At 40.1% G+C, this 26,945-nt stretch overlaps 1 protein-coding gene across 4 annotated transcripts in view; it reads right to left on the reverse strand.

Moving 5' to 3' along the window:
* The window catches only part of SCAPER (S-phase cyclin A associated protein in the ER), a 142,432-nt gene that overhangs the window by 84,121 nt on the left and 31,366 nt on the right, over positions 1–26,945 (reverse strand). For all 4 annotated transcript variants that reach the window (XM_071441781.1, XM_071441780.1, XM_071441779.1 and 1 more), the window contains exons 9-20: positions 23,819–24,081; positions 23,179–23,397; positions 21,448–21,618; positions 20,912–20,987; positions 19,983–20,100; positions 19,552–19,663; positions 18,959–19,099; positions 16,446–16,601; positions 16,181–16,323; positions 12,599–12,680; positions 12,332–12,484; positions 11,067–11,174 (exon numbers count right to left, since the gene is read on the reverse strand). In XM_071441781.1, the coding sequence (XP_071297882.1) occupies positions 11,067–11,174; positions 12,332–12,484; positions 12,599–12,680; positions 16,181–16,323; positions 16,446–16,601; positions 18,959–19,099; positions 19,552–19,663; positions 19,983–20,100; positions 20,912–20,987; positions 21,448–21,618; positions 23,179–23,397; positions 23,819–24,081 (1,742 nt within the window). The remainder of the gene's footprint in view (positions 1–11,066; positions 11,175–12,331; positions 12,485–12,598; positions 12,681–16,180; positions 16,324–16,445; positions 16,602–18,958; positions 19,100–19,551; positions 19,664–19,982; positions 20,101–20,911; positions 20,988–21,447; positions 21,619–23,178; positions 23,398–23,818; positions 24,082–26,945) is intronic.

Raw genomic sequence — 26,945 nt, forward strand, 5'->3', positions numbered from 1 at the left:
GTGCAGCCACACCAGGGCAGCTGTGACCGTGGGGTCACACTTGTGCTGGGCACAAAGCAAGGAGACAAAGCTTTGCACCCCCCTGCACAGACACTCATCTCTTTTTTCATCATCTTATCTGTGATTAGCTGCTGACTTGAAGAGAACTGTAGGGTTCAACAAGCACATTCATGCCCCAGGCTGTGGGGCCAGGAGAGCAGCCATGATGGTTGAACACATTTGTTCACAGGAACTCGAGCACCTCTGTGCACCACGGTTCTCAGCGTTCTCAGCTTTCACACGGGGCACTGTGGATTAATATCAGACTTCATCCACACAGCTCATTAAAGTCAGAGCAGAGTAATAATGCCTTGTGTCACAAAAACAATCTCCCTCTGAAGGTACAGATCAAAGCCTGGGATTATCACCGTGGGCAGACCGACACCATTCAGGTGTGAAACAAGAATAACAAATAGCTTGGGATTGGGTGACAACTGGCACCTGAGGAGAACTGCTGCTACATCACCCTCCAGAGCAGGGGAAAAATATTTATCAGTGTGTTTTATTGAGCTCTCACCAGTTACCTGAAAAAAATGAGGTTTTAGAATCCACTGAGTCACACTGAAGTACAGGAAGTCCAATCCTTTAAATAATTAAATTCATGAGTAATTTTACCTGCCCAGCCATAGTTCACACCACAAAAATAACAACCATCAGAGCATAAAAGGGAGTAAGGCCAGTGCAGTGTTTTCAAAGCAAACTTTTGCCATCCTTTCATTTAAATAAGAATGAAACTCATCAGTTTGGGGTGGGTGTATTTCTAATAAATGTTATGCAGGATAAAGGGGTAATCAGCACACTTCTTCTGAAAGCCTTTCACTTCTTTGTAATTATTATTTTTATATAAGTAAATGCTAAGTGCAGTCAGAATTTCTGAGATTAAATTAATTTATCCTCTCCCTAAAAGCATTCTGGGTTTCTTCTTATGGCAACGTGAGGGGTCATCACTGGCCTGGTCCTGCACTAGGCAGAGCACATTCTGGCCCTAAATCCTCAGATACTGGGAAACCACCAGATCTTTGGAGAATTTAGGCCATTATAAATGCAAAACATTTTAAGTAGAGGCTCTTTTTTAAGGGAAGCTGCTGTCATTATGATCTGTATTCAGCCTACCAAAACTTTTCAGAGCAGTTTTAGTTTCAGCTACATCAATTTTAGTTGTGCAATTTCTCTGAAGCTCTGTTTTAAAGGCTTATGTACAATATACTAACTTTGCTAGTTCTGTCCTAACAGAACACTTTTGATCTCAGGATTAAACCAGAGCCAGCAACGATGGTCATTCTGTACTTCCATCATTTTTCATACTTGCTCCTCATCCTCTGAGCTGCACAGCTGAGATCAGCAACATCACAAAGTAAGGGCTCAGCTCCTGTGAAGGTGACAGAATCTGTGCCACAAAGAGCAGGCACTGCTCTGTGCTGGGAGGTACAGCTGCAAGATAAACAAAACAAGAACTGAATGCTGACATGGGTTTCCTCATGGGCACCTGTGGATGTTCCTCTCTGCTCGTGTGATGATGGCTCAGTGACCCATTAGAGCAGAAATACTCCTGCTCCTTCTCTCCTGTGTTATTACCATGCATTCTCCAAAGCCAAGAACCACTGGTAAAAATCCCAAGGTATCCTGTACCTGTCTCAGGGGGAGACCCTCAGTCTCCAGCTGAAAAAGCCATGAAGTAAAAGTAAGGTAGTAAACACCCACCATGGGATATTTAATGGCACTTTGTTCAGACACATGTTGTTGTTTAAAGTTTTACAGAACACTGAAGTAATTTTTAGAACAACTGACATAAATTTCTGTAGAAGTTTCAATACTTTATTTACAAACAAGGTGATATAGACTAATATTATTGCCCATGTAAAACTGCAGTCATCACAAAGCAGACAGAAATTAGATTATTTACAAAAAATGTCTTTGCTATTCCTTCCTTCTCCCTCCATTCTCAACTGTTCTCACTTTTGGTCAAGTCATTGAAAATCCTGAAGCTTTCCAAATGCAACAGATGGGCCTCATCTACAAACTACATGAGAAATTGAGTTGCCAAAAGCATTAAAGCTAAAGCTAATAAGGTCACCCCTGAAGTCACATTCTTGCTGGTTACTGCATAGTCCCCTTCAACTGCCTGAACCAGAAAATCTACCCTGTTAGTCTGATATCTTGAAGTTCATAATTTTAGTTGACTAAGCACTTCTTATAACCAATGTTTTCTCTGTTTCTTAAATTATATGTTTACACTACAAGGATAACAGCATTATAATCAATATCCCCTGAAATAAAAGTGATTTTTTTCAGACTCCAGAACAAACATAATTGCAAAGTGTTCCATGGACAGTGCAGCAAATGCTACAGAATGCTGAAATGCTATATAGCTGAGCAGGGTCCACTTCTGCTTGGATGAGGAAAACCATACCTTAAACTGGATTCTGAACCTCATTAATCTGTATAAAATACAGCTGCACAAGAAATTTCCCAACTGACATCCTCTCCATACAGCAGCCATTCACAAGACCAATATTCTTCAGCAGCTCTCCCTATTTAGTGTCCTAATTACAGCAGGAGCACCCATGGATCTGGCCCTGGCAGGTGAAACCTTGGCTATGTATTTCTCAAACCAGAACACAACTGCAAAATTATGTTCCTACCCCATGTTTTTCACTGTGACACTTGGCTCTCTGTATTACATAGAAGTTATAATTCATTTCACTACTCAGAAAATATTAATAGGAACTTTATTAAATTGTGAAGTGTGCCAAAGAGAATTCTTCCTAACAAAATTCCCTCCTTCTAAAATTAGAGGTAACCATAACACAAATACTTATTTCCTGTTCCTTTCTTTTTAAGTAAGTGTTGCCTTTTTATGAATTCTGCCTGGGGCATGCCTGCACAGGCAGGACAATATTGCAGCAAAGCCAAGAAAGAATACAAAAATAACAGAATAACCAGCCCTACAGTATTTTGGCAGTGCTGGTGCAGAGCAGCCCCAGTGCAGATGCTCTGTGTTATTTATCCCTGCTCTCCCTAAGCACAGAGTTCCCGAGCACAGGAAGGGACAGGGGGCTCTGGGATCCCTGGAGCAGGAGAAGGCAGGAGCTGCAGGGCACCCAGGGGACCAGGAGCTGCTGGCACCTGCTCCAAGCTCAGGAGGCAGCTCTGCAGGGCATCCCTGGCCAGAGGGGCAGGGCAAGGCTGGCAGTGCCACAGCCACCCAGGGCTGCTGACCTGTGCTCCATCATTCACAAACTCACCAAGCCACAGATCTGCAAAACCTTCCTGCCCATTGGACTCTCACCCACAAAATCCGAGCCAAAATGACCTTGCTGAATCTCAGAGCTTGTAGGTTTTTTCCCCCTGTTATTTTTTCATTTTCATTCCCTTCTATATTTCTGGATTCTGGCCAGAACTGAAGCAGAAGTGCCAAAATACTGTAAGGCTGGTTATTCTGTTATTTTTGTACTCTTTCCAACCTTGAATCCCCAAGTTCTGAAAGAAAAGGAATTCTTCTAAGTGTTCTAACCCAGTTCTGCAGACCAAGGCAACCTCAAAAACATCTGTCTCCAGCTTTTTATCTAAACTAAGTCTTCAGAACTTCCAAATACTTGTTATTACTTGCCCTCTCACATCAGCATTAAAATATAAACATGAGGAAGACTATATAGAAATACTTGTAGTAGCTTATATCACATAATAATAGTTGTCATTCATTTACCATTTTTATATAGAAAATACATATATCAAACTTTCCATAAAATATTTTCCATAAAGGTAATGTACATAAGGAGTATATTCTAGCAAATCAATAGGTAACTATTCTGAAGCCTACATATATCTTTTGGATTTACATCTCTACCTGTTTCAAAATAAACAATAGCCTGCAACTGCAGAAAATCATTAAAAAGTGTTTTCACTATTTATTACCAATGTCAGGAATAATGGTTTCTTACTTGTGTATATAATCACTTAAGGGATATATTTGCCAACTTTTGAAGGGTTTTTAGGGTTCACTTCTAAATCACACTACCACAGGAATATTTGTTCATGATTTTACTACATGTTCCAACAGAATTCCTCACTATCTTATTTTTTCCTCATGATCTAGGACAATATTTAATATGGAAAACAGATGCTGAAGCAGACTATGAGTTATATCAAAAGCACACTTCAATTTTAAACAATGACAGCCTGAAACACAAATGATCAGTAATTCTTCATCATGAAGAGATCAAATACTATTATAAGACCACAAGTGATGATCCACTCCAAAATATGAAGAATCATAACAAGGAAGGTAATCCTTATTAATGAATGTTACTAGAGGTGCCACATGTATATGAAACAGCTTATAATGCAATGAATTTTCAGATGTTATTTTCTCAAAATCAAGATTTTAATTATTCCCATTTCTATGCTAGACTGTACTTTAGAAGATGAGTTGAGAGCACTAAAAAACTTTTATTATTCATTCAAAACTGAAGAGTGACCTTTCATTGTACAAATAGGTTTTCCTTGACATCTGGGATTTAGGGTTTTTTTTCTATGAGGGACTAATCCTGCTTTTTTCAGCATGCCCAAATGAAAAATTGTTTTTACTGCTGACAGTGACTGCACTTTCAGTCACCTTGCTTGTCCATGGATTCAATGACAACAGTCTGCCACTAAGATAAATAATATTCTTAATAGGAACTTTAAGTATTTCTTCAGATTTTTAATACCATTCCCACTTGGAACTCCAAAATGCAGGAAAAGAAAGTGAAGTAAAGGTGTCTGTTGTGTGTGATGAGAATTCTGCATCCTGGCCATGGAAAGCATCCCTGCAGATGAGGGAGGAAGGCTGGGAGGCTCTGACTTTATCACCTGACTGCAAGGACAGATCAAGCTGAGGGGAAGGGGGGGATCAGAGTCCAGCTGGGCCTGCCAGCAGTAGTTTCTTTTACTGGTTGTGGATATTGGAGATGCCCAAGCCAAAAACAGGAAGGGTGCAGCTGCTGGCAGTGATCTATCCCAATTAAAGGCACAGCCAATACACGATTAATCACAGCCATTTTTGCCAAGAAAAACAATACTTTATAATAAATTAAAGGTAAGAAGCTATTGCTCTGCAAAGTACAAAAAACTAGAATTGATGTATGGGGTACTGAGAGACCTTCTGTAAGCTGCAACAAGGATCAGACTTTAGAATCATTGATTTTCATGACAATGTCTTCCAGGACAGAATTATTCCCAGCAGAATGACATGGCCAGAGCTCCTGGACTGAAAGGACCACAGGTACCACAAGGTATGAAATATCCATAAACAAAAATGAAGCACACATGCCTGGCATAATTCCACTCCTCTAGCAACACAACTCTGCTCTAAAAGACATCCTTCCTTCCTCAGGAAAAAAAAAAATTGAGTAAAGCCAACTCAACCAGAACCTGAGGCTTTACTGGGATGGGAAGTTCTTGTTTGCAAGTGATTTACAGATTGTTTCCCCTGAGCAACAGAGAAGAAGAATGGGCTACTGTTGGAGAACTATAATAAGATGCCAAGAAAAAAACTGAATCTACTATGAAGTCTGTGGATAAAGCAAACAGGAATATTGCTCTACATATGACCAAACCATATGCAGCACCATACAGCCCAGAAATGGCTGCAGCACCACCAGAGCTGGGCCAGGGCCATCTCCCTGAGCTGGAATGGTCATCATGGAGCAGCCAAATGCCAGGAGAGGTGAAGGCAAACACCAGGGCAAGAGCCAGGCTGGACACACTGACCCCCCTGGGGCTGCCCCTGGATCCCTGGCAGTGCCCCAGGCCAGGATGGACGGGGCTTGGAGCAGCCTGGGACAGTGGAAGGTGTCCCTGCCATGGCAGGGGTGGCACTGAGGAGCTCTAAGATCCCTTCCACCCAAACCAGTCTGATTCTGTGAACACAGGTAGACATGTAACATACATCTGAATGTTCCAGAATAAAAAAGAAAAGTATTAATTGTGTCTAATGGTTTTTAAAAGCCACATACCCACAGGTATAAACCTCTCCAACTCCTCTATTAGATGAAACTAAAAATGTGACCCTGCTAAGTATTATTACTTTGCATTTTGCTTAATCATATCTTTTAGACAGGCTACCAAAGGAGTTCATAAAACACTACTCTTCATTTAAATACAAGAACTTGAAAACAGTCTGATTCAGAAAGGAAAACAAAAGCATGTTTTCAATACTGCAAAGGCTAAAGCAACAAAACAGTAGTGATATATAATTTTATTGGAATGAAAACATAGTGTATTCAAAAAAAAAAAAAATTAGCAAAATCCTGGCACCACCATGTGTCTAGACAAGAAAAATCCTTGTAGATACAGATGAGGAACAACAAGGGTCAGACATTAAGCTATTGCCACATCTTTTTCCCTCAGTAGTTTCCTTTGCAAGAAATAATGGAAGCAGCACACACCTCTAGGAAAACAGCTCCTTGCCCCTAAAATCTAAAAACCTTTCAGAAGTTCCAAGTGCTGTGAACAGGAGCTGTGGCTGTGGGTGGTGCTGGCTGGCACAGCACAGCTCTGCCTCGGGCTCCCAGCACCCCCAGCCTCACGGGGCTCACGGCTTTACCTGGGGCACTGCCAGCACAGGAGGCACTCTGTAAATCACAGCTGGGCACAGCTGGGCCAGGACAGCTCCCACTGCAGCCCCAGCCAGCTGGGCAGCCACACTCCACAGGGAGCTTTAGTCACTGGCCAGCAGCTTTTTTTAAAGGAACGTGTGTGGGCTCAAGCAACCAGGTCTTTATATAAATCCCCACATTTTAACGCTGTCAGTCTTCAGACAACAACCACCCCTCTACTCCATCATGGGATTATGTTTTCATTTGATCTAAATGCACCTCTTAGAAGTCCTTTGTTGCCTTTATATAATGACAAAAGAATCAGTTTTCTCTCCTGATAAGAAAAAGCACATTTTTCACATGTGCAAACAACAGTTCATTAATATTCCTCCATCCTTCTTTGGAATACATAAAATTGTAGCATGCACCTTATATAAATTAACCAAATCCTGCCAAGTTATCTACTGCATCTGGTTTTTAGAAGAGCTTTTCACTTATTAGAAACATTCATAGACCACATGGAATGACATGATTTATATTCTGAAAGTCCCTTTAAACCATGGCATTTAAAGGCCAGGAGATACAGAGAGAGCTGGGACAATGGTTCAAAGGGAGCTCTTGGGTGTATTTCTCCAAACAAACCAGGAGAGACAAGAAAGGCAAAGGCAAAAGGGAAAGCAGAGGGGCATAAAAGGGGCATAAAAATACCTAAATTGTGCCTGCAGCTCCTAAAATCTGTAGGAGCTACAAGTAGGAGAAAACGTCCACAAGGTCCTTGCAGAGACTCCTCAGCATAATGAAATCACCAGGTGTTGTCCTGTGGCTTTTGCAGGCACCTTTTCAGTGAGGCCTTTGTGCCACACAGGCTTTCATTCAGCAAAGCAATTAGTCAGGACTACCAACATACTAATTGATTCCAGTGAAGTCAATGAAAGCAAATTGCTTACACTGTTTACATCCTTTGCTGGACTAAAAGCAAGGTGGATGTTGAGAGAGGGGACGGGAAATCAATAGCACAGAAAATGGCACTGCAGAAGCAGGAGAAGCTGAGAGTTTGATGGAAGCAGCCAGGCACTTATCAGAGAGATAATGTAGGCAGCAAGCTCTTACTGCACAGCAGATAATGCTGAAAGGATGTGGGCCAGTGGGAGCTCTGAGAGCTTCAGAAATGCACTGAAGATGATTTTCAGCCTGCTGCCAGTTTTACCACCTAGGTGAATTAATGCATCTACAAGAGGCCAGACAAAAGCAAAGTTACAAAGGAGGTAACCAATGGGAACAGAACTTAATTTGCTTTTACAGGATAACACTGTTAGAAAACCAAGAGCTGTTTGCTGTAAGAGAAAGCTGCAACTGTTTCAGCTGCAGATTAATAAAGCCCCAAATGGAGAAAATCCAAAAGGCTGACGTGCAATGAAGCTGCCACACAATCTGAGAATGAACTCCATGCTTTTCATTTCTGTATCTTCATTCACAGCAAAACTATTTTCTTTGCACGTTTCACATCCACAAATGAATTCCCCTTCCTGACAATGTAATCCCAGTTGTCAGCTCCTGCACCAGACATGCTGGAATTAAGCACAATAAGCACTTAATGCCAAACCAGTGAGACATTGCTCCAACATGAAGTCTGCTTTTACCTCTGAAAATGTCTCTAAAATTACAGAATTTATAGACATTACAGCAAAGAGAAAACCCCTAGAATACAGCAGCTTCTTTTTATTTCTGGGAAGATCGACTCCTACCACCCAACTGGCCCAGAGGAACCAGTGCCCATGACCATTAAGAAGTTTTTAACTTTTTGCTTACAGTCAAATTAACCAAGAAAAATCCTTATGTTGTGAAGAAAAATTATACAATCATTTGCTTCAATCAGTTTCCAAAGCCTTGAGGAGACACCTAAATCTGAGGTACCGATATGGACAAAATTAAAGTATTTCAAATCTTGTGATTTCCCAAGTAATAGTAAAGAAATTCTATTATCAGATTAGAATTTTATAAAAGCTTTCTTTGCAGGCAGCTACCTAATATACTAAAGAGGCTGAACACAAAATGAGTCAAAGATCAAGAGTAAGTTATCTGAGGTGTCAAGTGCATGAGGCTAAAGGTGAAATTTTATTAGGTCAAAGGTGATATAAATAAAATCTTTTATGTCAAACAAGAAGGGTCACAGACAAGACATATATAATCTAAAGACATCACAGATGACAAGTAATAATTTTAAGTAGCACAAGTTTGTTCTCACTAGAGTTACCTTCACTGACTAAAAAATTGAAATGGGTGATAAACAAATAACTATGACTATTACAAAGCTGCCCTGGAATGTGGGTTCACTTCTGTATAAAACTTGGGAATTTTTTTTTCAAGTATTTCAAAACTTGAGAAGTTACTGAATGCTTTAGTTGTGAAGTTGGCATTAACTATGCTTGCTGAATAACAGATACACAAAGCAGATTGCTCTGGTTAGTAAAAGTGCTTTCCTCCTCTACACTGCCCAGATCTATAATGAGCATCTTACTACTGCTCTTTGAACAAAAAAAAAGGTAATAAAAAGCAGAGAAGGCCTCAGACCTGGAAAATTTCAGGTTACAATAATATAGCTCAGAATTTTATACTTGGACTAAGTGAAATATAGCTATGAATAATATATAAAATACCTAAGAATGGAGGCATCCATACATTGCCAGTATGCCAAATACTGTGCACCATCCTGATTAAGGATATTGGAATCTGCTATAGTAACTCTCAAGCTGTTCATTCACTTAGAATTGTTCTCTCCTTTCTCTCTTGCACTAAGCATTATTCAAGGAATACCTACATTTAACCTTCATCTAGGCCTTAAGTTTTCATCAAATTTTTTTGCTAAGAAACCCTGGATTTAGGCACAAAAATCAGGATCTTTGTGCCCTCTAGTGGAACTTCTGTTTCCCCAGCTGGGTGCAAAGGCAGCTGTCAGTAGCTGACTGTTCTCCAGAAACTGGAATTGCTCAGCTGTCAAATGAGATGTGGAGAGTGTGGAATGCCCAGTCACAAGGAAATCCAGTCCAGTGTTCCTGCAGACTCTTCTGAGCCAGCTGCCCAGCAAGAACCACACTTCAGGCACCAGAAGTGGCCAGACAGGTACCAGCAAAGGCCAGAGAGATCCAAGAAAACATCAATCCATACCTGGGAGTGCCCACAACAGGACAGATCCTGGGAAATCTCACTGCTGGTATCTCCAGGCAAACAGGTGCAGTATGGAAATTTCTCACATACGTACACCAGCAAGGCTGGCACCTAAAATCCAAATCCAAAACCACCCAACTCCCACTAACCACTGTCCAAGAGGAAGAAAGAATCTGATAAACCAGTTTAGGTACTTTCACTACAGCTGGGAAGGGGCAGGAAAGTGCAACTCCACAAATATTTATTCCTCCAGACTACTGTGCCTATCCAGTTATCTTTTTCTGCTTTTTCAGTGATAACCACCTCTGTGGATTCCAGTACTTCAGAGACCCAAACTCTCCAAAGCTTTTTAAAAAGGAAAACATGTTACAACCAGATGTAAGAAGCTGAAAACAAAGAGAAGATTTCAGTAAATAAAAATAGTAAAAGAACTGTGAAGGAAAGTGAAAAAATCAGTGGACAGTGCCATCTGAATCAGCCTGGCTAGAAACAGATTTCCAAATACAAGTTCAATCTGAATTGGTGCTGAAGAACTGGCTTGCATGCCACTATTTCCTCCTAAAACCTGACAGATATAATACAGGGGCATTCATAAATTTTTTTGGCTGTGGCAGAACCCAAATTCTCATTAAAAAGCCCTTAATACTGTAGTTGAATTCTGGCATCAGCAACAAAAAATTACATGAGACAACTATGCAGATTCCTTCCTACAGAGGAGTAGCCTCTTGGTAAAGTATAAAATCCTCAGTGCTTCCTCAAAATCACTCTAAATGCCAACTCTTCCAAAGAAGCTACTGAAAAACTATTATTCTTCTTAGTAACATTAATACTTCCAAAACATTTCAAATCTTGCATTTTGAAGTAATTTATAGCACTACAGTTTTCAGCATGATGGACCTTGATATACAGGATGGCACACCTACTCACCTAGAAAAGGACTAAGAGATTTTCAGCAACAAGAAGAAACAAAGAAAATAGCAGGATGGTGACAACTGTAATGTATAAGATTTTTAGGATGAAAAGATAAATGTAGTGACATGAAAATGCCTTTGATTAACAGAAAAGCAATTAGTCACATTTTATAAAGAATCAACTTCAAATGGCAATTGCCTGCAGTATGTCAATGCACTGTTTCCTTCATTGCTTTTCATTGGCAGTCTGCTTGGATCCCCATGCTAACAGAAACAGTTTTGTTCAACTCCTTTTCCAAGACTTTCATAGGCTGCTCAGCTGAATGGCATTTAAAACCAGGAGTAATTACAGAAAAAATAGCAGAAAATTTACCACTTCTTCATCTGAAAGCTCTCGTCCCTGTATGCTACTGTTTTCTCTCACAGCTTGTTGGTGTTTTTTCCCTTTAATGTGGCTGAAAAGATACACTTCTGATGAAATCTGTAATGATAATAATTTAATAGTTATTTTTCCTTTGCAAATTCAATAATATATAAATAACAGTACTTTAAATGTAATATAAACATGCTAATTTGTCAGGGGTATGTTCAGAAATTCAAGTACAGTACTTTACACCTCAAGCTAATTTACATAAACATCTTTTATGCAAGACTTAACAATAAATTACAAAATGATTTGCTAGCCAGCAGTGTAATAATAGATAAAAAAATAAGTTAGGCTCTGCTCTCATTTTCACTTCAATCTAATTTTATATATTGGAGTTTCATTCTGAAATGCAACATCAGTGAGTACACAAGACTCCAGCCTGCTGAGCCTGACTTTCTGTTCCAGCACTGCCTGAGGTGATCCCATGCAATCTTGCCTAATGCAGCAATTACAGAGAAATAATGCTCAGTGGCATGTAAGGCCCTGCTAATGCACAGCCTCTGCAGAGCAGTGACAGAGTTATCAGTAGGAGATCTCCCAGCTCTGGCCCATGGCTGTGTGGCTTCTTTCCCCCACCATTCCTGGGACAGGGAGGGCAGCACAGGCAGAGAGCCCCAGCTGAGGTTGGGACACTGCCAAGCAATGTCCTTGGCTTCCAACAGAGACCAAAAAATCAGACACCAAAGGGAGAGAGGAGACAAAGAGAACACTCCTTTTCCTGTCCAACACTTTCAAGTGTCCAAGCAAACTCAATTCAAAAACTTCTTGAGCTTGATGTGGTTTCTCTGTGAATTTCAGTCCAACTACACTTAACTAATCAGCTCCTGAACTCACAGGAAATTCAAACACCCACAGCATCTTACAACAAGGTGTTCCCAGCTCAGCTGCCTGCTATGTAAAGGATCACATTCTTGACTTTGCTTTAATCTATCTTTAAACTACCTTCTTCCATCTGATGCTCCCGAGTTCTTGCTTCTCTCAGCAGACAGCCAATAACTGAGCACTGCCCAGAGTCTCCATTCTACCCACAACTCTACAGCTCTTTTAAATCTTCCCTAACCCACCTGACTCATGGACAGAAGAATAAGATGCACTTTTTACAAAAGCAGAGCAGGGACACAGTAAATGTGCAAGTGAGTGAAGCAGATCTTGTAGCTTCATGCCTTGGGTTTGTCCTGCAATTCCAGCAGTGTCCCCTCTGCCCAACTCACCATGACATTGCACAATGAGCACTGCTTCTTTCGCTCATAGGGTGTGAGCTTGGGTGCATAGTCAGTATTAGCATGTCTTCCACTACTGAGTTCAGCTGCTTTCTCTTTTCTCTGCTCAATTTGTTCCATGTGCCTTCTAATACTTTCATCATGCTGAATGGAAAATAAACAAAGCAACGAAGAGAAAACACATTGAATGACAGCAAATGGAATTGAACTGTGCAAAGAAATATTGATGTATTTTTCAGCTAATGTATCTGTTTATACCTTCAGCTGAATCTTCTTCTGCAGTTCTTCCATGGCTTCTTGCTGAGCTGCAGTAAGAGCTGCCAGCCTCTCTTCTCGATCTCTAACCAAAGGATAGTAAGTACAGGGAGAATTTGTATCAGTGTAAAGCATTAATAATACTGACACATCTATGTCTGGAATGCAGAACAAGAAAACCCAAAAATGAAGTTGAAGATGGTTCAGTAGGAAAAAAAACCAAAAAACAACTTAGAGAATATGGATGTTTTCATTTGAAAGACTTAATCAAGACAAACACTTGAACCTTGTAGCAGAACCAGGATCACAGCTCAGTCCCAATCAGAGCACTGGCTATCAGAGTGACAGTCAAGAAGATGCCACAAAAGAGTGATGACTGTGACACCCTGTCACTGCTTGCATTCTTCAGCCAAGGGCTGCAGTCACTGAATCAATGGGGAAGAGCAGAGGACACAGTGAAAAGCCCCCTTTGCAACACTCAGGGCAGTGCTCTATAAAACGTTAATTGGTACAAATTTAAATACAGAAACTCCCAGAGAAAACTGACCAACAGTATCACCCTGTTGAAGAGATTTAGATTTTTTTTCTAAGAAAAGAACAAGGGGTGTAACTTGACTTGTAACCATGACCATTAAGCAGAAACCCACAGGTAGAAGTTTCATCAAGACCCAACTTCCCAGTGGTCAGTAAGCCAAGGGAGCAACTAAATCCTGAAGGGGAAGAAAGTCAGCTACTCATGCTGTTTATACAAACAAATTTGTAAAACGTGGTGGGAGAGAAGCCTGGCAGCTCTAAAGACATGATGAAGGCTCTGGGTAAAACTGAGCTATGCAGGAGTCAACCAAAGCCACCAGCCATCTTTTCAAAAAGCATTCCAAAATTAAAGAAATTAAAGGAGCCTGAGTGCCAAAACTAGAGAGCCTGACATAAGGACTATTATCCAAAGAGCAATAATGGATTTTGTCATGTGTGGATTCCTGTTTGTCTGGGTTTTTAAACAGAAATCTGATAGAAAGAAACAAGATCAGTTCCATAAATGTAGAAGTAACATTTTTAAAACAAAAAGCCACAGGAAATATAAAAGTGGATAGGAAAGAAGGAAGCAGAGGAAGTAAATCAAATGATAAACACTAAAAATTGTTCTTTCAGAGAGAAAAAGTGAACTCTTCCAATCACTGTGTGTGTGGGAGGGGTGGGGAGGAGATTATGGGTGAGAAGCATTAGGTACTTTATGTGTTATCACCCCTGAGGTACAGAAAGGAAAACTGAACTACAAGCTTATTTTAGCTGTTTCTTTCAGTCTGCATTTTTATGTATTTGTTTAATGCTACAAACTACAACAGATTATTACCATTTCATAGTTTGGCTAATAATGTTTTGTCTTTGAAACAAAATTTTCAAGTTTCCATTTATAGAGCATCAACACAACTCCTGCACAAGCCTTTCTGAAAAGCATTCTTTTTCCATAGTTAGGATACTTTATACAGTTTTATGATTTCTATTGACAAGAACAACATTTTCTGTATTGTGGATTTCAACTCTCTGGAATATAAAATACCTTGAAATTACAACTAAAGCTTTACTGGAAACAAGTTAAGGGCAGAGGGGCTTTTGAAGTCAGTTTTAAGTACACTATTCCATTCATACAGATGTTTTAATCACCCACAGATGCACATGGTAAAGCTTATACTCAAGAAACTTTAACCAGATATTGCAAAAATTGCTCATTCCAGCCAGTATTAAATCTTCAGGATACAAGCCAAATCCTAGCTGCAGGAAAAAAACCCAACAAAACACCCAATGATACCTCCAAGGTTCCACCAAAACACACTGCAATCCAGGACAGAAGGGACAGCACAGCCAGATTCCTGTCAAGCTGAGCTCCAAACCCAGGACCCTGAGTCCTCCCCTCACTCTGTTATGGTATAGAAACCTCAGAACTGTTATTAGGGGATGTAATGACTGACAGAGCAGAATCACCACATTTTAAGGCACCATATGCATTCTTTCCTACTCTTTCCCAAAATTATCAAAAAAAAAAAAAAAAAAAGAAAGGAAAAGAAAAAAAGAAAAAATGTCTCATGTAATCAGTATCTGGCAAAGAAAACAAAAGAAAAACAAGTGCAAGCACAGTACTGCCATATCAAGTACAAAGGGTTTAAAAACTGAGTGTTAGAGCAAAAACACAGAGATTTGCTGACACACAATAGCAATGGAAGGCAAATGGAAACTGCTTCTCCTTACAAGTCATGAGGAAATTAATGGGGTGCAACAAAGGGATGGGGCAGATTTAACACTGATTAAACTCAAAGAGCAAGGAATTTCCTGCTTGAAGATTTTCAACAGGATCTAACTGTAGAAGGCTTTAGAAGACAAAGATGTCACTAAGGCAATTATCAGCCATTTGGTTACTTTGAGGGTTTCCTCAAATTTCAGAAAGATATAGAAACCTCACACATGCAGGGTCTGTCTTCCCAAAACAGCATAACCAGATTCCCCATTAGTCCCAATCTTCCTCGAGTATTTGCAAATGAGTGTAAGATCCTGAGGGATCCCTTCCAAGTCACTCAACCTCAGGTGATTTGGGCTCAATACAATGAGGAAAGGTCCATGAAGTCCCAGCAAAGGCTACAGATCCTGCCCAGAATTCATTGCACTTCTAATGGAAAGCTGACTCTCTTTATGATGTCGCTCAGGACTTCAGAAGATGAAAGGGATCAATGCATTTCTGAATATTTTACTTGGGGGAAAAAAATCCTCTTTGTGACAATTTTGAAGAAAACAAGCCATGACATTAAAAATGTATCAGGAACCATTAGCAAACACCCATCATAGAAAAGACCTTAACTTTTCCCAAGGTTTTAAGGAATGCTTGTGGCAGGGGAACTGCAGGAAAGGAGGGAGAAATAGGAGGTGAATATAAAGAGAATTTGGTAAATTAAACAAGTAGAATATATCAGACTGCATCAGACTGGAAAGTAAACCTGTCTGGCACACCAACATTCATTCTCCCTGCAGCTCTAAAGGAAGAGAGAGAAGAGTCCATGTGAAGTCCCCTTCATGAACTTTTAATTATGGGCAAAACTATAACTATATTCTGCTGCCTATAGTTCAGAGGCAGCAGAATTAATGAAGCCTGATTTCCTGGCTGTGTGCTTCACAAATGTAATCTTTGGTGTCTACAACAATGTGAAATCAAATTGATGCCAGTAAGTCCAAAAGTTTCTGGAGAGCGGAGGAAATGGAGAACAAGGGTACATAAATCTTGTTTCCTTTAAAAACTAAGGTGAAATATGAAAAAGGCAAATTATTACAAGGTCTTGTCTGCAATAAAGCTAAGACAAATATAATAAAATACAGCCTTACAACTTACATTGTGCATGTATGTAAGGAATACAAAAACATAATGCAGAATTTATGATGACTGACCTGATTTCTTCTTTCAAGCCATTCATCAAGCATCCCTATCAATGATACTTTTGAAAATCCTAAGCAGTACCAGGAAGGTACTGCTGTTGCAGAGAAGGTGCAGTTTGCTGGGGAGGATAACAATGAAGGGAACCAAAGAAACAATTGCAAAGTCACCTGGCTCTCTCCCGTGCTGCATCTTCTCGTGCCTTTTCCTTCTCTTGCCTCTGCTGTTCAATCCGTGCTTCCTGCTCCTTCCTCTTCATCAGCAGCTCCTCCACCCGCGCCTGCCGCTCCGCTTCCAGGGCTCTCTTGCGCTCCTAGCCAGGGAAAAGAGAATTCTCATTGCTCTTTTACTCATGAAACACACAGGAATTAAGAGAAGCTGCACTTGAACACAAAGCTGTATTCACTGTGCCCTGCAGCTGCAGACCTGCCCTACCTGAACGGCCTCGTCCCGTGCCTGCTTCTCCTCCTGCCTGCGCTGCCGCTCCTCCTGCAGCTCGTTCAGGCGCTGCTCGTACTCCTTCAGTTTGTTCAGCACGTCGTGCCGCTTGTTCTGAGCCTCCAGCGTGTTTATAAAAGCAATTTCATTGACCTGAAAACAACCAGAAAGGGTAAGAAAAGGCCCAAGAAGTTGAAATAGATTTCATCTTGGGGAATTTCATCTATTTGTTAACTATTCATTTGATAATTAAACCGGTGGGACATTTCTCCAGAATGAGTTGGAAAATCATCAACTTGAGGATAAGTCTTTAGGTTTTGTAATGATTTTTTATTGTTTTGTTTGTTTTAACCAAGACAGCCCATGGAATATAAAAAGAAAATTTGAATTGTATCAGAGAAACAAGAAACTTTGGGTAAAATACAGAAAATTTCTCTCAATTCCTGTCAGCATCGAGACTTCATCAGTCCATTCTCTCAGTCACAAAATGTGTAATATTAAAACCCAGATGGATGAATCAGTAAAATACACAAGTGCTAGTAGAATCCAACAGAGCTTTTGAGCTAACTTTAAATACATGTCAACTTACTGATCAAAAAAGTGTAAGTATACATAGTATGAATAAGAAAAAACCAAACAGGCTCATAGTCTAATATTTCTTATCCATATAGCCTGTTTCATGAACATATATTATGTTTTTCAACCACAGGGCAGTGCAGTACATAAGAACAAAAAAAAAATTAGTAAGAAAAGGTTAGCTAAAAAGAGCTTCAATGTGTACACTAAATAAAACAGGTAAAGAGAACACATATGGCACAGACAAAAACAGATCATGAAAAAGGGTGGTAGGATTATGTTTGTAACTCTGTTTACTGACTGGAATCCATTTACAGGATGGCTTTTACAGGTCAGTAAACAAGCAAGCACTGGGAATTTAGATAACCAACTGGGCAGCAACAGTCACCATGGTCTGCAGCTATCCTACCCATCAGCTATTTCTCTAAAGCCTTCTGGCCCAATTAACCTTGATTTCCAGAAAACAAGAACCTCATGAGCCAGCAGATCCCCCACAGTTAAACACACAATATTTGAAACATCTGCTTATCTGGGGAACTATGGCAAGTGTGATTTAGTTAGTACAATTACAGAAGTCACACTGGTGTAATGGAATAGTAATCAATGTATGGCAGACTGAATTAGGTAGTCTAGAAACCCTTTTAATCCAAGAGAGAAACAGCAACTAAGTAAGAAAGTGCAATCAGTTTTGCTGTGCTTATCTTGAAACACAAATGAACAGCTGCATCAATCACAGCTGAGATACATGCTCATCATATAATGAAACAGTTCCAAGGAGATGCATGTATCTTCACTTAGGAAAAACAGATTTTAAAATAAAATACTTCATTTCTTTTATGCTGCTTTTGGCTGGAATAGAGTTAATTCTCTTTGCAGTAGCTAGGATGGGACTATGTTTTGGATTTGTGCTGGAAACTATGCTGACAACACAGGGATCTTTGAATTACTGTTGAGCAGGGCTTGCACAGCATCAAGGCCAAGGGACCAAAGGGATATCTGAGACCACAGGACATCAGTGCAGCAACAAAACTGGGGAGGGGTTGGTGTGGGGACACTGCTCAGGGACTGGCAATTGTTTCTTTTGGCATCACTTGTCTTTCTTTATCGTTTATCTCTCTTTGTTTATTCCTTTTTCTTTGAACTGATTTTCCCCCATCCAGTTATTAAACTGTTTCTGTATCAACTCATGAGATTTCTTACCTTTACACTTCTGATTCTCTCTTCCTCCCCCAGTCCCATGGGACAGGAGGCAGAATAAGTGTGTGGTTGTGTGGTGCTTAGCTGCAAGCTGGGGTTAACGCACTAAAAATTTCATCAAAGTACTATGAAGGAAGCAAACCAAAAAGCATCCATCTAGATACTGCCTTATGGAATTATGTATTAAGTCAGAAGAGCACTAAATATACTTAATTTAGAATAGCTGCCACATACTAACTGCAGGTCTCTGTCTATTCCCAGCTGCTCAACAACATCAGTGGTACAAAACACAGCAACACAACTACTGTTTAAGGACACAGAATGCTGGATCTAGAATGGCTTTTTAACAAATGAGAAGAAAAATGAGCTCCCCCATGGAGCTGGAAAAGCAGAGAATTGATCATCAGATCTTCTAGTCCTTCCAGGAGGACTAGGTATCACCAAAAATGCTGCCACACTCTGTGAGGAACAAAAGCAGCAAGATAATGATCAGCTCTTTCTTTCAACCCATCTTTTCTCCCACAACAACCCACCATGATGTCTAACAACAGCTAATGAATTTTAAGTTGTTTTAGAGAAAAGTGCACCATTTAGGCATCAGCATTCATCTGCTTCATGGCTCACAGTGTTCATATCTAAACTGCACTGTCCTTCACAAACTACTTCAAAGCACTCTGAGTACAACATTTACAAAAGCATGGCTATTATATAGTTCCTTTGAAAACAAAGTCACCCACCTTAGCTTCTTCCTCTTGTGCTTTTTTCACAATTGCTTGTAGCTGCACTTCACGTTTGAATTCTGCATGGAGTAACTTCTCCTCCATCATCCTGCGCCTCTGATCCAACAATTCTTCTTTCCATTTCCTCACATCTTTCTCCTACACACAAGGAGTCAAGTCATTACTAACACAACCTCTGACAACAGGGGCTGAATCTTCTAATCCTTGAAGCTTTCTTCACAGTAATAAAGTATTTCCATGCCCTACACAAAGCCTGCCTTAAGTTTAATTCGAAGTACACTGCTTCAGTTTGGTGAGTTTTTACCATTTCTGTTGAATACATGCAATACATTTCTCTTCCTGTCATACCTTCCCTGAATCTGAGATTGTTGCCTATAAAATAGTCAAGAAGTTCATGATTTGAAATAATGCTTTCTTTAATTGCTGTGATGCACAAGTCAGCTGTGAAAACTATGTAAACTCAGATGCAGATGACAACTTCATTTCCACTAGACAACTTCATTTCACCATTAGTTTGAATCTCTAATATGTGGAAAAAAATCCTTTCCTGCAAGGCAGCAGAGCAGCCCTTTACATCACAGAAAACTTACCCTCTCCATTAATTTCTGAAGCTTCAGTGTCTTTTCTTCACGTAGCTTTTCTCTCAGCTGTTGAGCTTTCATTTGTTTCTCCTCATGCTTCTTTTTGGATTCTGCTATTGTTCTTTTAATAAAACCAAAGAAGAGTAAAATCAAGTTAGACAATATTAACTGACAGTGCAGCAAACATTTCTATGCCATTTCACTAAGAGAAAACAAATAGGCCACTGGAGGGCAATTATTTCCTGTAAATGTGAATACTGTTCTAGACTTCTTTAGTTAGCGGACAATGAAGTACGAGCCCACTCATGAAAAAATACAGATTTCTGTAGCACTTTCCACCCAGACACTCAAGGAGAGCAGATTTTTGAAGAGTTTCCAGCAGCCATGAGTTAGGCTGCCAGTTTTCCCTGGCTGAGCCAGGCAGGCTCCAAGGGCAGCACCTCTTGCGTGAGGGTGAGGAGAGTTTCTCGTGCATGTGGATGCCGTGGCCGGGGGGACGCGCGGGCTCCTCCTCCACTCGGTCTCCCCAGGAGTTGCTCTGGCGCCACGACTCACGAGCTGCACAGGGACAAACAAAGGTGGGCTGTCACAGACATGTTTTAGGAAAAATCCTTTCCTTAGGATTTTTTCTCCTGAGGCCTCAGAAATAAATGTAAACAATGATTATCTGCTGTGTGGAATGCAACAGGTGCATCTGGGATTGGTGTCCTGTGGTTGTTTTTGATTAATGGCCAATCATAGTCCGGCTGTCTCAGACTCTCTGGTCAGTCACAAGATTTTGTTATCATTCCATTCTTTTCCTTTCCTTGCTAGCCTTCTGATGAAATCCTTTCTTCTATTCTTTTAGTATAGTTTTAGTATAATATTTATCATAAAATAATAAATCAGCCTTCTGAAACATGGAGTCAAGATTCTTGTCTCTTCCCTCATCCTGGGACCCCTCCGAACACCGCCACAGTGGGGATAATTTAAACACACTTTTCTACAAGAAATGCCAATAATAAGGATTAGTCTCTCTAGTTCTCTCTCAGATGGGTTTCCTTGGGCCAGGGTGCAAATACAGACTGAAGCATCTTTAATACCTGTCCTTTTTTAATGCTTAATGATTTTATTACACTTTTATCCAGATGATAATATAAATCTGGATTAAAAACCATAAAATTCTAATAGAGAGATGCAGAAAGAGAACTGAAGAACAATGAGACACAGAGACAGTCTGAACACAAACTCCATCTTTCCTCAGGAAACAACAGAGAAGATAACATTATTTGGAATGTGTTGGGCAAACTTCTTAATTGGCCATGAATAAAACAGGCATTTTTCTAAATTTTAGATTTCCATGCAAGCACAGTAATATACAAAAATTTACCTTCATAATCTGCCAGAACATCATTCCAGTCCATAGACAAGCCACAGAAGGATATGCTTCCATTGCCCATATTAGCCTGCAATTTAATATGAACCAGAGAGTAAAAACATAAACTTGAACTCACAGGTGCACACACATTAAACAGTGCCAACTTAGCAATATTCAGCAATGTTTCCAAACAGAACTGGCCTCCCCAAAGGTCAATGCTGTTCCCACTCTGACAGTAAAAATGAAGACTTTTGCTTCATCTACTCTTCCACAGTAGCAATGAATGTAACAAGTCTCAGGTCCCCCTGTTTTGCACCCAGAAATCAGCAGCAGGACACTGACTGTAAGCTCAGAGGGCTCTGCACCACTCAGCAGCCCAGTGCTGCAGACTTTAGTAACACTAAATATCCCTCAGTATGGGACAATGATTACATGGCACATGTCAAACAGGTTACTTCAATGCCAAAAAAACCACTAAAAATTCTATATTCATTCTCCACTGACAACACAGCTTTAACAGGGTACAGTACAATGAACTGGACACTCACAGAGAAGTCACTGTCATTGTCAGTCTCGATGTTAATGTCATTGTTCTCCTCTGCCTCAATCTCTCTGGTTAACTGCTCCTCCTCTGCAATAGCACTGGCAATGGCTTCTTCATTGGCCTTCTCCAGCCGATCTGCCAACTCCTCCTTCTTAGCCAGGACTTCTGCCATGGACTGGAGCAAACATGACACCAGAAAAATAACCAAAATCAGTAGCAGGCACAAAAAGGAGGATTCTACATAGTTAACATGAATTCTATGGTATTTTGTTCAACTTCTCTTTACTTACATTTTTTTTATTGATATATTTTGTGAAAGTAGCTGAAAATACAAACCCCACTAAAAAGTGTTAGCAACTATTAACTCACTTAGTAATGACATGGAACACAAAATTAATTATTCACATAATTTAAAAACTTGTTCTGCCAACCCTGTCATTCAAAGCACAAAGACAGTTCTCCTGCAAGGCATACTCTGAGACATGAGTGCATGCCATGCTGTCACCTCTACAAAGGTAACCGTGCCCCAAAGTATTATTTAAAGATGGACATTATCTGCATGAGCTGTATCTGGAAATTTCACCATAGTTAATATAATGGAATCTCAGGCTGTACTTGATTTCCAACATGAATGAAAAAAGAGTGGGGCAAAAATATAAGCCTGGAGATGCTGATTGTGTTTCCTTCTTTAGTGTCCAGCATTAACCAGACCACTTCCACTCCAGTACCAGACAGTGCACCACAATACACAAACTGGGGTTTAAAGCAGGCTAATCTGGGGCTGTAAAACCCTTCCAAGAGACACAGATCCCACCAACCTGGCAGCATCCTGAACTGCTAAGAACTAAACATCTCAAACAATGTTAGTGGCTGAGATGCTTGAAATCTGTTCTAAAAGCAAACAGGTACTTGGCTTGGAAATTACCTAGCAGGACTCCAGTTTGCAAAAGTTTAAGGGAAAGTGATTTACAGGAAAACTTCTGCAAATCAGAATTTTAATCTTGTTTCTGACAGAACAAAACCAAACCAAAATGAACATAACCCCCTAAAAACCCAAAACAAAACAAAGCACCTGAAAGTATAACCTGGGTTTTATGTAACATTACTGTAACTCTCCACTCAGAGAATCCCAGTGAAGCAGACACACCCTGAGACCTGCAGAATTCTCCAGACAGGAAATGATATTCTTTTTGGGAAACCAGATAAAAGCAGAAAACTGACTTCATGCTTTTTGCTTTAAGAATGGCATTCCTCCAAATTGCTTGTTGTAAAGGAAGACCCAGCAGAGCAGCTCAGCAAGACTTAAAAGGCAGAGGTCTGACTCTGTTTCTAACAGAATTTTGATATCCCATGTGTTTCCAGTTTGAATGATGAGCAAAACTGAAGTAAGACTTTAATGAGAGTGTGACTTAAAATGACTGCTAGTGGAAGGAAATGAAAAATTAGCACAAACATTATTAAAATAAGTAATGAGAGAAAAGATCTATTTATTCCAAGTAACACACTTCTATCTTTCTAGTTTAAGTTCTGAAACTTTACCAGAATTAAATTTTACAAGAAAAGTATCTGTGCAACAATTTATTTTTCCTACAGTAGGTACCTCATAGATTTTTCCACAGTTTTTACATAAGGCTAACAGCAAACACTGTGCAACACAGACTGAGAAAATTAAGGCTTAGATTTATTATTCACTCACAAATCTTATGAGGTTTCTTACCAATCTGGCAGCACTCACATTTGAAATATCTGCAGGATCCATTTCAGTTTCAGATTTAGCTTTTTCTGTTTGATGCCAGTCTGCACAGCCAGTGCTCTGGGGGGAAGCCTCATTCATCTGCAGAGTTTCTGAACTGCAGTCAGTGCTGCTGAGAACTGGAGGCATCTCAGGAGCTGGTTCTAAGGAATCCCCTTGCAATGCTGTGCCAGTGCTCCCATTGGCTTCTGAGGCTGGGAACTAACAAGAGGCATTTGCAAAATTAACAAAATGGAACCTACTGATTTTTAAAGTCAGAGTCAAATTTTAAGGAAATAACTGGCAACAACAGTGAGTGATGCAAATAACTTCACTTATTTCAGGTGCTCATTACCTTGCCAAAGTTGGATCTTTCTACCTGAAATGTATGTATGAGATGTGTTGAATGCTGACTTGTTGGAAAACATGGAAAAGCTGTCCACAGCACCATAATTTTAATTAGCCCACTTAAGCTGACATCCTACTGCATTCCCATAAATGTAACTGAAATAACCATTATTTGAACAGCCTTTCCCGATCTGGTAAGTTCACAAAAGCGCTAGCCAACACCACCTTTAGAAAATGCTCTGAAGAAAAGTTGCAAGATTTAAGGTTAGAAAGCAGTTCAAAATGATGGACTGACCTGAGTCTTCTCAGTAAGGGGACCCTCAGAGTGATGCAAAGGATCCTTCTGTACCAGCTCTGTGCTTTCAGATGCAGCACTGCCAGTGACTGAGCTCCCATGCTTGTTTTCTGCTGGTGGTGAAATGACATTTTCTTTGTCACTGTCACCCCTGGACTTGAGTGATTCTGCAGCTGCAGGAGCTTTTGCTGCCAGAGCAGTGGAGCGAGATCGAACGGGCCTCCCACGCTGCACCGTCTCCCAGCCCTCGGCGTCCTTCCGATCTACGGGAGAAAAACACCCCCACCCTCAGACAGGAACACTTCTAAATAGAGCACTAGAAACAACTGCTTTGTTACAGTATTACACAAGTTGTGGGAGAAAGATGTTCTCTCTAAAAATCAATACCAAAAAAATCAATGAGATATTCTTCAGCAAAGCTTTTTACTTGAAGGAATGCTATTGGTATTACAGACACAGACAACTCCATTCACGGGACACGTTCTGTTGCTGCAGAGTGAAGCACTCAGGCACAAAAAGCTGTGGGAAATGGCAAGGTGTACTTAAGCTTGCCGTGTGTTTCCTTGCTATTTCATGAGATGGTAAAGCACACCAAAGCAACAGCATCTGCTCTTCTCTGCAGCAACAGTAATGTTAGAGGCCTTTTGTGGAAGTGCAAGTACAGACAAAATAGCACAACTTAGCATGGAAGGCAGAAATGTGGCTCACTATCCTTACTATTCTGCCAGTGCTTTCTTTACATCTTTTTCTATTTGTTTCACTCTGGTAACAAAAATGTATATCTAATTGGTGTCAGCTTTTAGAAAATTGCTTTTCCTGGATTCCAGGAAATAGCAAAATATTGCTAGACTAGGACTGCAAGCTGAAGGAGAAAATAGAAAAGCAGTTTTCTCCAATTTGATTTCTATATAGCTGTTACATACAACTTTCTGATCAATATTTCTGATGTTGGTAAGTACTTGAAAACCATTTAAAGTTACATTTGTCTGCCTGAAGCATCAGGTCCCAGGTGTGACCAGATTTCAAGGTGAACTCCTTCTCCATATGTAATATTTTTGTGGCCAGCAATTAATAGCAGCATATAATTTCCCACACATCTTGAAAGAACCATAAGTGATTTTTTGAAGCCTGACAGTACAACTCACAAGTGTGAAAGGTAAGCTCAGGCCTGTCTATTTGCTGAACAAAAATTCTTGCAAAAAACTCAAGAACTAACTATGTATATATTGTCCAACATACTCCTGGCAAAAAGCTGCTTTCAAGACTGTTCACATGAAAAGAGGAGAAGGGTGTAGGAGATGATTTTTACCTGGAGGAGTAGAGATGCAAAAAATCCCAACACTGTTTTAAGGTAATAATCTAGAATAAAACTTGTATAAACAATTAATTCTCGGGGTGTTTCTAAAGCTTTTACTAACAAAGATAGTCATACAGCTCAGGCAGAAAGATCAGAGCTGGAGCTCAAACGTTAAAGTTTAACACATGACCTGGACTAAACAGCCTTTAGGTGCACTTGAACTGCTGTCCAACAGCAGCAGTAACCAGAAAACTGGAAATGAGCCAAACCCAGAACTGATGGCACGTTTATCCTTTGCTGCCCTTGGCACCCAGCATTTTACAAACACTGCTATTTAACTGTGAGGTTCTTGTAACAGCTCAGGATGAAACACAGCAGCCTGGCCCAACAGCTGGTGTAACTCCTGAGTTACCAGGGAATTTGACAGGACTGTACTGGAATTTATCTTTGCTGAGCAGCTCTTGCAACAGCTGGTTTTACATAACTGTGTAACTGTTCACAAACCTCAATGATAGATACCAAAAAATAATTTGGTATTTTACTGTTGAGACAGTTTCAGTCTAGAAAAATTACTGTGTATTTTTAAGTAAACAAAATTCCCAAACTGTCAGAGTGAAGATGGCTGATCTCTTCAGATCCCTGCTGGTACCAGAGTCTGCAAAAAGCCTTTCTGTGTTCCTTCTCCTCACGTGCATTTGCACACATTTCAGTGTGTCCCACTGACAAGAATAGCAGTCAAAAAAACACCAATTAAATTTTCCTTTACTACAGACTTCCCACTTGACCCCTGGAGGCAACTTTGGCCTTATTTAATTTCTTCATCTTCATATAGAAAAAATATCACCTACAGGACATGGTGATTGGAACACATTGCCCTCCCAGGGACAATCCTAACTGCAGCCATTCTCCAGGGAACAGGGTTTAATTCCCCAGGAGTCACAACCAGATTTACTGCAGAAAGCTCCCAGCCTGTGCAGCACCTGGCTCTGCACCCTGTGGGACAAGGACTGCCCAGGCACTTTGTCTCCCACCCCACCCATTTTGGTAACCAATGGGACCACGAAGACTCTGCTGTATCTGGCTTAGGACCCAATCTGGCCAAGAAATTTCTCTGGCAAGTAACAGCAGAGATTGGTCTGAAGAACTGCTAAAATCAACCCAAAAACCACCACTGCTTTACTGCAGCCACTTTTGGGTTGCAAGTCTTTCTGCTTGTCATTTGCAAAACAAGATTGTTGAAACACTTCACTGCTATTTGTTCTGACAATTGAAGTCACCTTTTACATAAAAGCATCTTTTCTACATTAAAAGGATCAGAAGATACCCTTTTGTTGTATCTACTACCTAAACATAATTTTACTAACATCTAGATAATAAGATATATTAATCATATAAATGTATCTTAATAATCATACTAGTATCTTCTACTAATATCTACTAAAGCTTATTCTACCAAAAAAGAATATTCTTGCCTGTCTTGCCTAGTTGTTCTTTGTCTCGTGGCATATTTCTTAGCAGTCTAAAATGACAGAATGAATCAGAATAAAATTATTCAGAGCATAGAAAAACCATAATCACACTTACTAAAGTAAGAACAAATCTTTTCATAAAAGCCACACATGTTCAATTTTTAATTTGCATTTGTTCACTGTCAGATTCATATTTATTACCCAAGACTCAACCAAGCATTTTAATAGCCCAGAAATACTTGCATTTGAAAGAATATTGTTTGGTGACTTCTTTAAAGACAAAGCAGTTTTAATTCATGGATGTATTCAGACTCCTGACCTACCTGGAGCCAGTTTAACAGTGTGATGCCACCTGACAATT

The sequence above is a fragment of the Agelaius tricolor genome, unplaced genomic scaffold (assembly GCF_023055355.1).
Source record: "Agelaius tricolor isolate 1412-34295 unplaced genomic scaffold, bAgeTri1.0.p SCAF_16, whole genome shotgun sequence".
Classification (NCBI taxonomy): domain Eukaryota; kingdom Metazoa; phylum Chordata; class Aves; order Passeriformes; family Icteridae; genus Agelaius; species Agelaius tricolor.